The sequence below is a fragment of the Lepidochelys kempii genome, chromosome 3 (assembly GCF_965140265.1).
Source record: "Lepidochelys kempii isolate rLepKem1 chromosome 3, rLepKem1.hap2, whole genome shotgun sequence".
Classification (NCBI taxonomy): domain Eukaryota; kingdom Metazoa; phylum Chordata; order Testudines; family Cheloniidae; genus Lepidochelys; species Lepidochelys kempii.
The window spans coordinates 86,194,264-86,210,926 of NC_133258.1; the positions used below are offsets into that span (position 1 = coordinate 86,194,264).

The 16,663-nt window shown below is 39.8% G+C and overlaps 1 protein-coding gene across 1 annotated transcript in view; it reads right to left on the reverse strand.

Moving 5' to 3' along the window:
* Positions 1–16,663, reverse strand: part of LAMA4 (laminin subunit alpha 4) — a 158,121-nt gene that overhangs the window by 46,392 nt on the left and 95,066 nt on the right. Inside the window, exons 14-21 of the mRNA XM_073337097.1 lie at positions 13,493–13,634; positions 11,747–11,843; positions 10,774–10,890; positions 9,162–9,347; positions 7,524–7,663; positions 5,298–5,471; positions 3,168–3,310; positions 1,483–1,645 (exon numbers count right to left, since the gene is read on the reverse strand). Of these exons, the coding sequence (XP_073193198.1) occupies positions 1,483–1,645; positions 3,168–3,310; positions 5,298–5,471; positions 7,524–7,663; positions 9,162–9,347; positions 10,774–10,890; positions 11,747–11,843; positions 13,493–13,634 (1,162 nt within the window). The remainder of the gene's footprint in view (positions 1–1,482; positions 1,646–3,167; positions 3,311–5,297; positions 5,472–7,523; positions 7,664–9,161; positions 9,348–10,773; positions 10,891–11,746; positions 11,844–13,492; positions 13,635–16,663) is intronic.

Consider the following 16,663-nt stretch of genomic DNA (forward strand, 5'->3'; position numbering starts at 1 on the left):
TTAACACCCCTCTTAAAGTTAGTGAGCCAGATATGGGAAGTGGTGTGTCCAAGCATGGGGATAGGCAGTTATGCTGTGGTCTACAAAGGAGTAATGAATAACTGCTGAAGAGAACAAATGCTTAGATAGGACTACTACAAATGAGAACTTCCACCATAGTTTTTAAAGACAAGGGGCAAAAAAAGAAGGAGTTAGATTTTAGGGTATGGTGCTATGTGATGCTATAATGATTTTATGACTAATCCCAGATCTATTTTAGTCGAATTACACAATTTATTATCCAAAGACCTGAAGAAGAGCTCTGTGTAACTTGAAAGCTTGTCTCTTTCACCAACAGATGTTGGTCCAATAAAAGATATTATCTCACCCACCTTGTCTCTATGATATTCAAAGAACAACATTTCATAACAATCTAAATGGAAATATCCCCCAGTATTTTGTGTTCATTTCATTTACATCTCTTTGTGGTTTAAAGGCCATTTCATACCACAAGAAAGGAAAAAAAAAAAGCATGTGAACTCTGAGAGATTCTCGCATATTCATGGAACTTATCTTTGCCAGTAGCTAAAGTTCAGCAGAGATTATTTTAAATAACTCAACAATGATCACTGCAAATTGAATTTAAATTGCCTTGTTAGTGAAAGGGAAAAAATTAAGTGATGTAAAAACAAAATGAAAGTAAAGCTGGCAGAATTAATGCAGCAGTCTTCCAATGTTAAAAAATGCTGCACTGTAGAATAGACATAGCAGCAGCAAACGTTTCGTCAGCACATTATCTGCCTGTTACAACCAGCATTAATTGGCATATCAGTTGGCTTTTTCCACAGTCATATCAGGTCCTCATTGGGATTTAGTAATTCTGCTGAACCATCTCTGGTGTGCAGATTTACATCCCTGAATAGATATTTACTGATTAAAATCTTTAAGAGTCTTTGATGTTTAGAAAATGGGTTTTCCAACTAATTTTCACAGAAGTAGCAAACAATTTATGGCTAATATTAGGAACATATGGATATCTGCACCATGAATTCTATAGGGTGTCTACCTTGAGGCCACTATCACATTTCAAATTGGCCATCCAACAGCCCTCACATAGGAAAGTCTCTATGCCAAACTTGGTACCCAGCGTTGACAGAGTATAGCAGAAAGCACGCATTGTTCAGTTGGGCTACTAGGTGTCCATCTAGAACAATAACTCCGTATTTTTTCTCTAATTACATGTCAGAAACATTTTACTGTAGCCAAGATGAATCTGATCAGCTTCTCATTGGAGGACATTCTATGTAGATGGTAGCATTAGCCTTGGTCAGTGCTGCAGATTCCAGGGAACTTGTTGAAGAATCGTAATGTGGTATGTGACTTAATAAGGATGTTTCCAGTAACCAAACCTTTCCATTAATGACAAGTTTGTAAAGGAAGTCCCAGCAGCCTGGGTTTGATTTATTTAAATTTCAATATATACAGAAGAGTTATTTGATCTACCTTAAAATTTGAAGGCACTCCACCAACATAGAAGACGGTATTTTTGGGCTCCAAATCCAAAAGGGAGTCAGCACCAGGGACCTCTCCTTTTTTGATGAATTTTTCTTCAGCTGTGCTGCTAGGGCTCGGCACAGTTAGAAATATTTTGCCATGCTTTCCCACCCTGTTGAAGGAATTTGGAGAAAAAGAGGGCTGCATAGTCATATCTTTAGCTTGATGGTTAGATATAAGAAACAGGAAAAGATAATTTTAAAAAAAGTTTTTTTGGTTGTTTAGTGTAAATATTTTCCCCACCAGAAAAGCATCACCCATCTGGTGTTCTGGCTGGGATCAAAGCGAGAAATTACAGAGATTGCAGTGGATTCTCCTTCCATTTATGACTTGAGCCTGCCCTCTTGGAGTCAATGGGAATTTCTACTGACTCCAATGGAAACAAGATTAGACTCTTAGGCTTGTGCCAATGAATAGCTCCATTGAAGTTGCACTGGTGGAAAAATGGTGGAGAAGAGATACAGGCCCAATTGTTTTTTCTGGAGCTCTTGGGGCAAATATTTGGGTCAAGTGTAGGATCAGGGAGAAATGGAAAAAATACGTTGTTAACTATGGAGGAGACATTTCTGTTTTCTAGCTTTTTTTCACCTTTCCTAAAAAAAAAAAAAGTGTGAGTGTGTATATATATAATAGTGTGAGTTAACTGCAATTAAAATATATATATATATTAGGGCTGTTGATTAATCGCAGTTAACTCATGCAATTAACTCAAAAAAATTAATCGTGATTCAAAAAATCACGATTAATCGCACTGTTAAACAATAGAATACAAATTGAAATTTATTGAATATTTTTGAGGTTTTTCTACATTTTCAAATAAATCTATTTAAATTACAACACAGAATACAAAGTGTACAGTGCTCACTTTATATTATTTTTTATTACAAATATCTGTATTGTAAAATGATAAACAAAAGAAATAGTATTTTTCAATTCACCTCATACAAGTACTGTAGTGCAATCTCTTTATCATGAAAGTGCAACTTACAAATGTATTTTTTTGTTACATAACTGCACTCAAAAGCAAAGCAATGTAAAACTTTAGCGCCTACAAGTCCACTCAGTCCTACTTCTTGTTCAGCCAATTGCTAAGACAAACAAGTTTGTTTACTTTTTTGGGAGATAATGCTGCCTGCTTCTTATTTACAATGTCCCCTGAAAGTGAGAACAGGCATTTGCATGGCACTGTTGTAGCTGATATCGCAAGATATTTATGTGCCAGATGCACGAAAGATTCACATGCTGCTTCATGCTTTGGCCATCGTTCCAGAGGACATGCTTCCATGCTGATGATGTTCATTAAAAAAATAATGCGTTAATTAAATTTGTGACTGAGCTACTTGGGGGAAAATTGTAAGTCTCCTGCTCTGTTTTACTGCATTCTGCCATATATTTCAGCGCTGGTGCACTGTCTACACTGCGCTTTACAGCACTGAAACTTGCAGAGCTCAGGGGTGTGTTTTTTCACACCCCTGAGTGAGAAAGTTGCAGTGCTGTAAATGACAATGTAGACAAGGCCTTAGATAGTTAAAGTACCTTAGATAGGTACTGCTGAGTTTTACTTGTTCACTTGTGAAATTCTCAAACCAAACTGATCTCATAAGAAATAGAGCAGCTGCACATAAACACTTTACCTCTCAACTTTGATGATACTGAAGTAAGCAGGCCAAGAGCTGATTGGCTTGGAGTCCAGTGGTATCTCCACATCTCGACCTCCCAGATTATAAATATACACCAGGTTGTCATTCTTGATCGCAAGACCCATATAATCTTTTGCCTAAAACATCAATGAGTTGGGATGACAGGGCTACTTGATTCACTCATAATCCAAAAAAGCTAATAAATATTAGACAGTTTTAGACAAAAGAGAATATTTATGTACAACTAATAAACTAAAGCACACCTTCCACTAATTATATTGTTTCAGTAGATGGCACTGTCCAAAAAGTATGGCTTCAAATCCATTTTGGATGAAGTAATTGCCAGGTTAAATATTTCTAAGACATTTTCTGACTGAAATCTATCACATGCTCTTGCATGTGCCTACTGTTTACTAGGCAGTATCAATATAGGAAGTGGCAACAAAGTCTTGTCCATATGCACCATAATCAGATCTGCTCTCAGCAGGGAATTTCTTAATTTACATGCACTGTACACAGAAATTCCTTTTTTTAAAAAAAGATTAAAAAGAAAAGCCCTTGACTCCACCTTTCCAAACTACCAGTTGGCCCACATTGCACAGAGTTTGTGAGATGTGTCTTTTTTGTTTTCTTTTAACAGTAAAAATTTAACACAGTTGCTTCACAACCCTTTTTGATAAGGAGAGTGCAAGCCCTTTCTAAGTGTTTAAAAGTAGCTATGAGGAGGGTATTCAGTAGCAGTAGCACATGCCACAGGCAAAGAAACACTCTTATCTCTAAAAAGAAAAGGAGTACTTGTGGCACCTTAGAGACTAACCAATTTATTTGAGCATGAGCTTTCGTGAGCTACAGCTCACTTCATCAGATGTTTACCGTGGAAACTGCAGCAGACTTTATATACACACAGAAATCATGAAACAATACCTCCTCCCACCCCACTGTCCTGCTGGTAATAGCTTATCTAAAGTGATCAACAGGTGGGCCATTTCCAGCACAAATCCAGGTTTTCTCACCCTCCACCCCCCCACACAAATTCACTCTCCTGCTGGTGCTAGCCCATCCAAAGTGACAACTCTTTACATAATCAAGTCGGGCTATTTCCTGCATAGATCAAGGTTTTCTCACATCCCCCCCACCCCCATACACACACAAACTCACTCTCCTGCTGGTAATAGCTCATCTAAACTGACCATTCTCCAGGTTTAAATCCAAGTTAAACCAGAACACCCCCCCAGATGTTCTGGTTTAACTTGGATTTAAACCTGGAGAATGGTCAGTTTAGATGAGCTATTACCAGCAGGAGAGTGAGTTTGTGTGTGTATGGGGGTGGGGGGGATGTGAGAAAACCTTGATCTATGCAGGAAATAGCCCGACTTGATTATGTAAAGAGTTGTCACTTTGGATGGGCTAGCACCAGCAGGAGAGTGAATTTGTGTGGGGGGGTGGAGGGTGAGAAAACCTGGATTTGTGCTGGAAATGGCCCACCTGTTGATCACTTTAGATAAGCTATTACCAGCAGGACAGTGGGGTGGGAGGAGGTATTGTTTCATGATTTCTGTGTGTATATAAAGTCTGCTGCAGTTTCCACGGTAAACATCTGATGAAGTGAGCTGTAGCTCACGAAAGCTCATGCTCAAATAAATTGGTTAGTCTCTAAGGTGCCACAAGTACTCCTTTTCTTTTTGTGAATACAGACTAACACGGCTGTTCCTCTGAAACTCTTATCTCTAAGACCTTTGAACTGCCAGACTTGAAATCTACATTGTCAGCAGTACAGTGTTGATTACATGTTACCCACGAAAGCTGGCAGACAGAAGTAATTGCTTCAGAGCAGTTCAATACCAGTTGAGTGTGGATGGTAAGTGTAGTTTACAGAAGCTAGCCTCTGTATCTCAGTGCATCAGGCAATGCAATTTGCTACTTGGATAGAATATTTTATTGGAGAGAGGGAAAAATTGCAGGGATAGTTCACTGCATGTCACTAACCAATGACCAGCATCAGTAAAATATTATTGTGGAAATCCCTGATGGTAAGAAATAGAGAAATGTTGCTGAAAAATCCACATACTTATTTCCACTTCTGTCTTTTTTTTCCGAATAAAATTAATTAGATTATTCTCTTACATTTTTGTTTCCAAGGTACAGAACAAATCTATCTGGAGATGCTACCAGCTGTGGGTGGTCATTCTGAAGTTTCATGTACAAGCTCATGGAGGTAAAAGCCTTTAAATCATCTAGGCTGGTCTTTGGATTAACTTCTACAGCTGATCGGCCTTCAAACTTCATAGAGACTTGGACCTGAAGTGGCAAACATATAAAGTTAGATACATTCTGTTCTGAGACTCTGCTATGGGGAAATTTGCAAACCTACTCCCTCAACAGCTTCCTTGACTAATACTGACAATGGCATTGATTGTATGTTCTTAACAACGCAAATCAATGAAACACACTGTAGAAAGATAAAGGGAAACATACTGATGAAATGGTGTCAGTTTTTTCTTTACTTTCATTGAAGCCCCTATTCAACAATACACATAATTAACTTTCACTGGGCTTCAATGGGACTTAAGCACATGATTCAGTGTCTTGTTGAATCAGGGCTATAATATTATTCTGTACACAACAAACTTCTTGCATATTTTAAAAAAAATATTTCCCAATCATTTATTTCTTTGCTTCAGAAATAGACCTAATTCTCCTCTCCCTTTCTCTGGTTTAAATCAGGAGTTACTCCACTGAAGTCAATGGAGTTATACTAGTGTAAAACTGGTATAAATGAGAGGTTAATCAGGCCAAGAGCATTCATTTTATGATACCTTTAAACATATTTAAAGCAATATTTTTACATTTTGAAGAACTGTATGTTTTAAAACTAAAACATATTTAAGGAATAGTCAAATATTGTAGTTCCTGACTGAGTTTTAGTTTTTCGGACCAAATGTAGACAATTCAGTTTAGGTGGACAGTGTTAAAGGGTATACCAGGCCTCTGTGGTTCCCAGCTGGCGGCCCCGCTGATCCATCTGCAGATCCAGGATAACTAACATCACACACTTGAGATGGGTGCAGGTATCATTCCGTGTCATCATCTCTCCTTGCTGAGAGGGGGGTCTCGCATCCCTCTTCTGTACCATGTTTATGGTAGGTTGCACTTCCTTCTTTGAGTGTCCCCCTCCCCCCACGGTGTCCGGGTACAGTACTGTCATTTTCTTCAGCTCCCTGCACCCCCTGCAGGCTATCAGTCAGACTCTGTGGCTTGGTCCTGTGGCCAGGTCACACAGTTCAAACCCCTTTTCAGGGTACAACAAACTCAAATAGAAGTTCCTTGCTATTCAGGGCCAATCATAAATCAAATGGTTGCTGATCCTTCTGAGGCTTAATTCCTTCTCCAGAATTAAACCAGCAGGGTTCCTCCTGCACACGTTCCCTTGATTGTGGCCAGAAATGAACACTGGTCTGGCCTGGTTCCTTTGGCTGTGGCCTAGAGTGAGTCCCTCCTCACTCCACTGGCTCTGCCAGGAATTGCTTTGCTAGCAGGCAGCTCCTTTTATTTTAGCCTGCTGTGCCTTGATTGGCTGTTGCTGGTCCCCGCCCTTTTAGCTACTGGAGGACCAGATCTCAATGGTTCACCCTGGTCTAATGGCTGGTCTAATACTCGCTGCTCTTTTCTGCTCAGAGAAATGTTTCCTGGGGCAGGGTGAAGCAGAGCAGCGATGCTTCGGGGGGGTGTGGGGGGGTGTTAAAGACCCTGTACACCATTACAGCCAGAATATTTCAACACTGTACAGATGTATTCATCTTCTGACTTCTCAGTATTCATCCAAATGCAATTGCATATATCATTTTCATTTTCAGCATCACTTGTTGTTATAAAGTGTTTGCCAGAAATATCTCTACGCTTTTGTTGTTGCAATTAATGTCACCATGGTATTAGTATAGTACAGATTTTCTTATGTGAAAAAGGCCTTTTTTAACAAAAAGAAATATTGTGAACTCACAATGGTTTTCATTGAAATGATCACAATTGCTGCTGCTCATAATTAATGTTTGCAATTGAATAATAAACTAATAGTAAATATCATTTTAGCTTTAAATGATTCTGCTGCAGTGACCACCATTATCATATTGGCTAATTAACATTACCATCATATTCTGCCATGAATACCATGTTAATTATTTGCATGTACCAACTCTAAAGATTTTAACTGCTACCACTGTACTGTGCTCATCCAGTTGTTAGGGAGAGATAACAAGATTCAGACCTGGAATCTAGCTCAGGGAAATGGAGTTGTTAATAAGATGCATTTGATCATTATCACTCATAATCGAATGTCTGATCCAAGTGTTTTACCTTGCTTGCTACACTCCTAGTCTGAGCAATTAGCTCCCTGATCCGTTGAATGCTGGCAGAAATGTTGTTTGCTGGCAACTTTTGGTCTACTGTACGCAGTTTATCCAGGAGCTGAGGGATGACCTCTGTCAGATTCTTCACTGCAATTAGAAAGGAAACTAAAAGCCCAATTCCCCACTGCATAACACTGTTTTTGTACGAGTGGAATTCAATTTGCATTCCTTCCCTCTCACTAGTATTTGTTTGCATCACCCATGTTGCTTCTTCTCTTAAGCAAAGGTCCTGATATTGCAAGCTGCTCCATGTGGGTGGACCTCTGCACCTGTATAGAGCCCCATTCACTTCACCAGGGCTCTGTGTAGGTGCAGGTATCTGCCTGTATGCAACAGTATGCAGAATCAGTGCTGAGTACTATAAGATTTTTTGGTGCCTCTAGGTGCTACTCCAATATGAATAACAACAGCAGCTTTGCTCTCATGTAACACCTTCTTTTGGAACATGTCAAAGTGCTCTACAAACAACAATGGGTTTAACCTCACAACACACCTGTGAGTTAGATTAGTACTATGTTCATTTCCCAGACAGGGAAACTGAAACATAGAGCCAGTAAGGCCCAGATCCTCAAAGGTATTGAGGCACCTAGCTTCCACTGATTTCAATAGAAGTTAAGCACCTAAATACCTTTGAGGATCTGGGCCTAAGTGATTTGCCCAGAATCCCACATGAAGTCTGTGAAGAAACTCCTGGGCAGAGCCAGTAAAAATCTCTGCTGGCAACCAACACAGAAGCAACTGCAGTAGACACAGTTGGACACCAATGACATCACGAGACTGCTCTCTGCAGTTTTACTCTGGAAATTCTCTGTGCTAATTGGCTGTCTTCTATCTCCCTTCCCTCCCTCCCCCACAGTCTCTTGACCTCAGCCTCACTCCATCTGCCCTCCCTCTTCCCCTTTCCTTGTCCCTTTTACCTCCCTCCCTTCTATGGTCCCTCTTTATTTCTTCTTTTGTCTTTCTGTTCAGTTGATCCCTTCACTTCCTAACAGCCCACTTCTCCCCCCCCCCAAAAAAAAACCCCAAACAAACTAGGGAACTAACATGATGCTTACAATCCATCCCATTGATCACTCTGCATGTATGTTATATCCCTTTCCCCTGTCCTTTGTCTTGCTTGTTTATTTAGATTGTAATCTCTTCAGGGCAGGGACTTTTCTTCTCTATGGCTGTAGTGCCTAGCACAATGGGGCCCTGTTTGTGGTTGACCTATAGGTGCTACAATAACAATAAACCACCAACACTATTGTCACCACCACCATCACTACCATAATAGTAATTGGTAACATGTATTTAACAAGCAGTAAAATTTTCAAAAGGGCCTAAGTTCCATTTTCAAAAGTCTAAGACACCGTTGACTTTCAATGAGTCTCAAAAATGTTGAGTCATTTTTCAAGCACATGTTATCCAGTAGTTAGAGCAGATAGTAATATAATATGCTGTGAGGTGACAGGGAAAGCAACTCATACCATATTCAATGGTGACACTTGTCAATCTACATTTACACTATAGTGCTTGCAATGAATACCTGCTACAGTAACACCAAGTAACATTGGGTCTCAGTGCCATGTTACAGTTAGTATACCTGCATCCCCAGCTGAGTCCACAGCACTGTCATAAGCAACAGCATCATGTTCAAAGTTCTGAAGGTTCTCGGACCAGTTCTTCAGATTTTTAGCCATTGGGGTAGTAGTCTGGGTTACTGCCACGGTAGCATTGACAGCCTCTTGAGTAATGAGTTTAAATTGGTCCAAATGCTGTCTATTATCACCTGTAATATGAATAGAGAATGAGCAGTAATAAATACTATTAAAGTACACTACTTCTGACTAATGCTTCAGAAAATGAAAATAAGATTAATGAGCGTTTTGCCTCAACAGTGCTGGAGCTTTCCTCACACAGAGGTAAAAAACAAACCTTAGTTTTATTATTTTTTCAAATTACACAAAGAATTTGAAAACCCTCCCTTGTTTGCTGTTATATTAATGATTAAGATGTACCAACTGCATTTGGCTGATCGTTTTGACTGTTACATTTTAAGCTTTTCAGTGAGCTTGATTTGTAATGGCTAGTATATCCCAGGCTCTGGGACTCGAATGGATTAAAAACATATTTTATTTTTGGTGACATTGTCAAAGAATATGAAATTTTTTTGTTGAATTTTTTTGGTGAACATTTTCAGATTATTGTAGAAAAACAAATACTGAAAAGTTTTTGATGACTGACATTCTCTTCCAGTATTTTAAAACAAGAACCCTGAAAATATCAACTAAATCAGAAATTTTCACATGACAACATACTTTTAGTCAAAAAGCCATTTTCAATGAAAAATGTTTTGATGAAAAATTATTGCCCAGCTCCTTTTGGGACATGTATGGCCCTCAGGACATGGTAAAGTACAGCTGGAAATGCTAATGAATGCTCATGACCTCTATTTATTTCAAGAATTAAGGGAACACCTAGCTAATCATAAATTGCCAGTGGCATCCCACCAAAGTATTCAATCTGCCAAGTACAATATTCTCTTAAATTACATTTTGATTATTAGTGCAATAGGTCTACAAATTAATGGAGTATCCAGTCTGTAATGAAGTCAAGAATAAAGTGATGGACGGCAACCTTTAGTAAACTGCAGGCCAAGAGAAGTCAATGCAGCTTCAGATGATAGGATATGTTCTCTCATCATGCTATGGAAAGCATTGTACAATGAGCTGTTGCATTGTCATGGTTAATGGGAAAGGTCTTCACATTATTTTCTTTTAAAATAATGAACAAAAGAGAAAAAATAAAACGTGTCATCTTGTAACTTTTATATTATATCATCATAATTGCAATTTGGGGAGACAAAAAGTGCCTTGTGAAGTTTCTGGCTTTGCCTAAATGACTCATGTGACAAGACTGTGATGACTAATGAGATGTCATTCGGAGTAGTTATGTGTATATTATGTGCCCCATCGCTAAGAATGTGCACATCAGAGAGACAGTGTGTTTTACTGCAGGTTATCTTAATTTTCTGCCTTCATCGGGAACTTCTAGGAATCTTTCCTACATTTTGAATGGGTTAAAGGCAGACTTGTTTTTGAAATCTTATTTTTAAAGATTCAGTCAAATGCTGCTTGAGCTAATCAGAGTGGGGATCTGACTATAAATTTCATAGTCAGATAGTAAAGATAAAGTCGATGTATTTATCTTACAACCTTGCTCTACTGATTGAATTTGTTTCATGGCTTTCATCAAGCGGCTTTTCAGAGCATCCTTTCTGGCAATTGTTCCAGCAATACGGCGACTAGTGTCTGCAACTGTTAAATCGTTACCTGTGAGGACAGAACAGAAAAAAACGACTGAACTCTGTGATTTCAAAGGGCACGTAAAAAATCTTGTCTTTAGTGTTACTATACTGCACAGATATATTGCTGTGCATTTAACAAACATTAGTTACTATAGTGTTTACCCCTGACTAACTTTAATATCATGCATTCTAGTGATGTTGGTTTCAGGTGATCTAAATTGCTAAGCAATCTTCCAGCTGATGCTCAACATTCTCCTGGAAGAGTCTTCTCAGGAGAATCTGGAAACTGCTTCCTTATCTTCATTAAACATCACCTCTCAAAAAGAACTTTGATAGCCAATAACTGCCTGGGACAAGTGCTAATATATTACAGTACAAACTTCAAGGTGAGTTTTTATGGAAAGCACAAAGCCTTGAAAAATAAAAACAGTAATTTCCATTGGTTTTATAGAAGTTCCATTATTTTCAATGAAGAAAATGCCAGAATCTTTTAAATCTTATCTTATTCCTAACTAGAATTTTAGGGCCCAAAACTGCATTCACTTATGAACGCATAAATGAATGTGTTGACCTCTCTGAGACTACTCAGATGAGTAAAGTTACTCAAATGCATACATGTTTGCAGGATCAGACCCTTAATCTTTTAATACACCTGAAAATGTGCCCACTGTAAATAACAGAAAACTCTCATCAGCTTGGTACGACACTAGCTATTCAAAATTTTCCTTTTCTAACACATTGGATTCTAACTTTGATCAATATGTTATTCTGTTGCAGCAGCATTTCCTCCTTAATGATGTGCTTTTGAAATCTCTTTTCATATTCAGAGCTATCGTATTACCAGCGAAGTAGCCAAACCAATAGGAAGGATGTATATTTACTGGCATCTGCTGTCTCTTGTAGTTCCTTGGCTTGATTGAGGAGCCTTTCGCTTTCATCTTTATGGTAAATGATCTGAGAATCAATTCCAACTACAGCCTACAAATTCATTTCAAAAAGAGAGTCAGAATCTGCTTGATGAAATGTATCTCTTTATTGTGTCTGCTTTTAGATGACATAATATTTCACAATTTCCAATTGCTGCTGTTCCATTTTCTCTGCTAAAGTAAAAAGTGGGTGATTGGATGAGAAAAATGGCTCAAATGCAAATTTTCTATAGGTTGCAACTGAAGTTTAAAGGAATATATTTCCTCCATACAAGTGAACTGAATAATAAATTTGCAGAATAGCACAAATATTATCTATATTAGGCAACTAAGATGTGGCCTAACCAATAATCATGCTATTCAGATTGCAAGACACTATCCCTGAGAAGGAAGAAGTACCCATCATCAGTTCCCCACTAGGGAGATCATCCCCTGTTAGGGAGGAAGAATGGAGCAAGCTGTGGGATAAATAGAAGATGCATAAGATGCTTTTTGTTTCTGGAACTTGCTTTCATTGAAGTCGATGGCAAAAGTTTCATTGGCTTCAATGGGAGCAAAACTGGGCTAAAAAGGAGAACGAGAGGGTGAATCTTCCAAGATAAGAGAAAGGTTGCTTGCTCTTATATGCAGGGGTTGGGGAATCTGCTTCAAGAACTGCTTACTCCCTCTCCAAAGTTAGGCTCCCCAGGCCATGACACCTGTGGCAATCTCTCCTCAGTGACTCACTGACCAGAGGATGGAGTCCCTTGGACGAGACATAGGTGGTCGGCCTAGTGTATTGAAGGACGAATTTGTAAGCTGTGCAGGGCAGGGACAAAGTCCTCCTATATGTTTTGCAAAATACTGTGCATACTTACGATGCTGTAAATCCAATCCAGTGTAAAACTTGCACATTAAAAGCTATTCTACTTGCAGTACACTATAAGTGATACTTAATAATGTCTTAAACTTGAGTACTGCTTTACAGCACACAGAATCCCAAAGAGCTTACAAACTATTTGGGCCAAATTCAGGAGTGATATATAAGTGGATGTAAGTTATAAAGTAGGGTGAACACTACTTAAACACATGCTTTCTACTGGCTCTTTGGCACGTAAGTTACACCAACTTAGATTCCTTTTCACATTAGTAGAGCAAGTAAATGATAGCTTAAGAGTATTTAAGTGACTCAATGCTAGGGCAATAGGAGCAGATTCAGCAAAACACTTTACCCTTGAAGTCAATGGGACATATGCTTATGCTTAAGAGCTTATAAGGGATGGCACTATGTATATGCTCATATCAAGAATATGCTTTATCAGCTTTGCCAAATTGGGGTCAGAGTCTAATCACCACCACCTTCTGCATCACTTCTGATCTATCACTTCAACCACTCCTGAAATGCAGCCTCTCTGGGGCCAAAACATGGCAGCCATTTTAACAGCACACAGCAACAGTACACAACAGTTTAGGACAGGAAGTGAAGAACACCACTGTACTCTTATGAAACTACCAGGGAAATTTGGGATAGCAGAAGTAAATAACCAGTTTGGAATTTGTTCAGGCAACAGGGATGAAGCCCCCATTCTTGCAAAAATGCTATATTGACAAATGGTGAAGAGTTCGGTTTTACTTCACACCCAGGAGCCCAAAGTCTTATAACATCATGCTGGGACCCTAATTCAGTGCAAAGCAGACATGAACATTATGAAAACTACTTACATCACTGACTCTGTGTGTTGTGTTTAATGCCAGTAATGCAGTTTCATTAGCTTCCTCAATATAAGTAGCAATATTTTCATAGACATTTGAGGCATTTAGTGCTTTTTGTACCAACCCATTTGTATCAACACTGTGTAAATTCCTGTTAGAAGGACAGAAAGGAAAAAAATAAAAAAATAATTTGTTTACATCTCTTACTTGTAAAATCTTGAGACACAGGAACTTTGGTCTAAATACTACTCTCGCTTCCATACATGTCCATTGACTCCCATCTGATTTCCATGGTGAATTTTTCACATGTGTGAAGATGGAATTAGGCCATTTAGCTGGAACTTTCAAAAACACTCAGCAATAACCTAACTACTCTGTTCCAGCTGAGATCAATGGGAATTTTACCATTGACTCCAATGAGAGTAGAGAGAGGCCAGCAGTGAGTGCTTTTATGAAGACTACCATTTAGGTGTAGTTTACATATTCCAGTTTCATATAATAAATAAGATAGCTACTAGTTATATCTAACACATCAATTTATGACCTCAATCTACTTGCAATAGGTTTTTATATTTGGTGATGAACAAACCCATGAAAATTCATAGTTTATGTTTGGTTCAGAGAGGAACTCAAACACACTTTATCCTAACTTTCCAGATTTAGGGCCTAATCCTGCAAACATATAATTTCAATGGGACTACTCTCAGTAATCAAATTAATCATATATGTAAATGATTGACAGATCAGGGCCTTATTGCATCTCCAGACTGGACTCTCTCATAAGATTTCTGAAACGTCTTAAATGTGTCCAAAGACCAAAATGAAACTATACTAAACAAAATAAAGACAAGCAAAGCAAAACAACAAAACCAGAAGGCATGATTTGAAGACAGAATAAATGTTTTAAGGGATTAAACTTTCACTGTAGAATAATCTTTCCAACAAATGTAAGAGTGTCACATTTCCATCATCCATAAAGGTTTCCGTTTGCTTTGTATTAAATTCCTGATCTCATGTATTCGAGAAAGTGCTAGCTATCCATTTCATCCTGTCGTGGAAGCACTCTCTTTCAAATGACTTCAATACCATTAATTAGTAGCTCTCAAACCTAACATAGCAGTTTTTTGTGGGGGTCTGTTCCAGTTTATGTAAAATTATAGACCAGGCAATTTTAAGTTTCTGCATTGTTTAATTTTAGAATAAGAAACCACTGGCTTTCAGTGTAATTTTTTTCTCTATTTTAATCTCCTATCTAGGGCTTAAGTATATTAAGAAACAACTCTTAAAATGTATTTAAATTAGATACTTGATGAGCAGTTAAGGGTTGATACTGCAAACCTTTATGCACAAGAATACCTTTACTTGATACTGAAAGCAGAATTTGGTAAATGTGTTTTCTGCAAGTAATCACTTACAATAGTATTTTTTCACACATAATCACATTTGTAAATAAAACCATAATTCCAATCTGTCTAGAAATCACTTTTGTATATATTGGTTAAAATCTAAGTATTTATCATCTCTCAACAGAACAAAAAGGCTTGGGACACCTTTAATGTATGCAACTGGACCAATTCACCCTGACACCATCCATTTGGTATTTAAATTACTATAGGTTTAAAAGTAACAGCCGTGTTAGTCTGTAGATAGTCAGTGATGAGCTGCCAAAATCTTAACAACGGGTTCCCTCCTCACCCCACGAGGGGGTCGTTGCCCACCCCCACTCCCCAGGACTCCTGCCCCATCCAAACCCCCTGCATTCCTTGATGCCTTCCCCAGGATCCATGCCCTATCCACCCCCCTCCCCTGTCCCCTGACTGCCCCCAGAACCGGGCAGGAGGGTCTTGTGGGCCACCGTAGTGGGTGTCCACCCCACCCCTAAGAGCCAGAGGCACCTGCCAGGGGGCGAGGTGGGGAGTCCCGGTGGTGTTTACCTGGGGCAGCTCCCAGGAAGCATCCAGCAGGTCCCTCTGGCTCCTAGGGGCGGGGGAGCGTAGCTAGGGCGGGAGCAAGGGGAGTGGCCGCTCACCCACTGATCACATCAAAAGTGGCACCTTAGGCGCTGACTCCCTGGGAGCTCTGGGGCTGGAGCACCCACAGGGAAAATTTGGTGGGTGCAGAGCACCAGCTCCCCACACCCGGCCCCAGCTCACCTCCGCCTCCTCCCCTGAACCCACTGTCCTGCTCTGCTTCTCCACATTCCCACCCCCCGGCTTCCCGTGAATCAGCTGTTCGGCAGGAAGCCGGGGAGGGCTGAGAAGCAGGCCGCGGCTTCCTGCTCAGGCCGAGGGTGGCGGAGGTGAGCTGGGGTTGGGAGCGGTTCCCCTGCACGCCCCCATGGGTTACCTGCTGCGGTGCAGGTGGCCTTTCTCACGCCCCCCCGCCCCAGCTCACCAACGCCTCCCTGGGCCTGAGCGGGAAGCCGCCGCTTGCTTCTCAGCCCACCCCGGCTTCCCATGCAAATAGCTGATTCGCGGGAAGCCTGGGGGGGCGGAGAAGCAGAGCAGGGCGGCGCGTTCAGGGGAGGAGGCGGAGGCGGAGTGGACATGAGCTGGGGCCGAGGGTGGGGTGGGGAGCTGCCGGTGGGTGCTCTGCACCCACTAAATTTTCCCCTTGGATGCTCCAGGACTGGAGCACCTGTGGAGTCGGCGCCTAAGGCGCCACTTTTGGCCAGTTAAATTTAGAAGCCCTTTTAGAACCGGTTGTCCCTCGCGGAACAACCGGTTCTAAAAGGGCTTCTAAATTTAACAACCGATTCTAGTGAACCGGCTCCAGCTCACCACTGGATATAGTACACTCAGTTTGAGTCAAAACTACAGCAGATCCTACCTCTGAGTGTAGCTGTAAGGCAATTTTTTATGTGAATCATCTTATTCACATGAACCATTTTATTTTATGAGCTATTTTTGAAATCCCCATTTACATTTTCCAGTATCATATTATTTCTCAGTCATCTACTTTATATCTGTTACTTTGGGATTATAAAGAAATGATTGAAAAATGTGTGAATAAAAAACATAAGGAATTTAAATAAATATTTTTGACATTAAATAAAATTCAAAAATATTAAACAAAATATTGACCAGCTCTAGTTAAAAGACTTTCTCACAGACTGTGATATAATCCCTGGAACATATGACTTTACAGTGATTTGCTTAATGTGTATCTATAATTAGTATA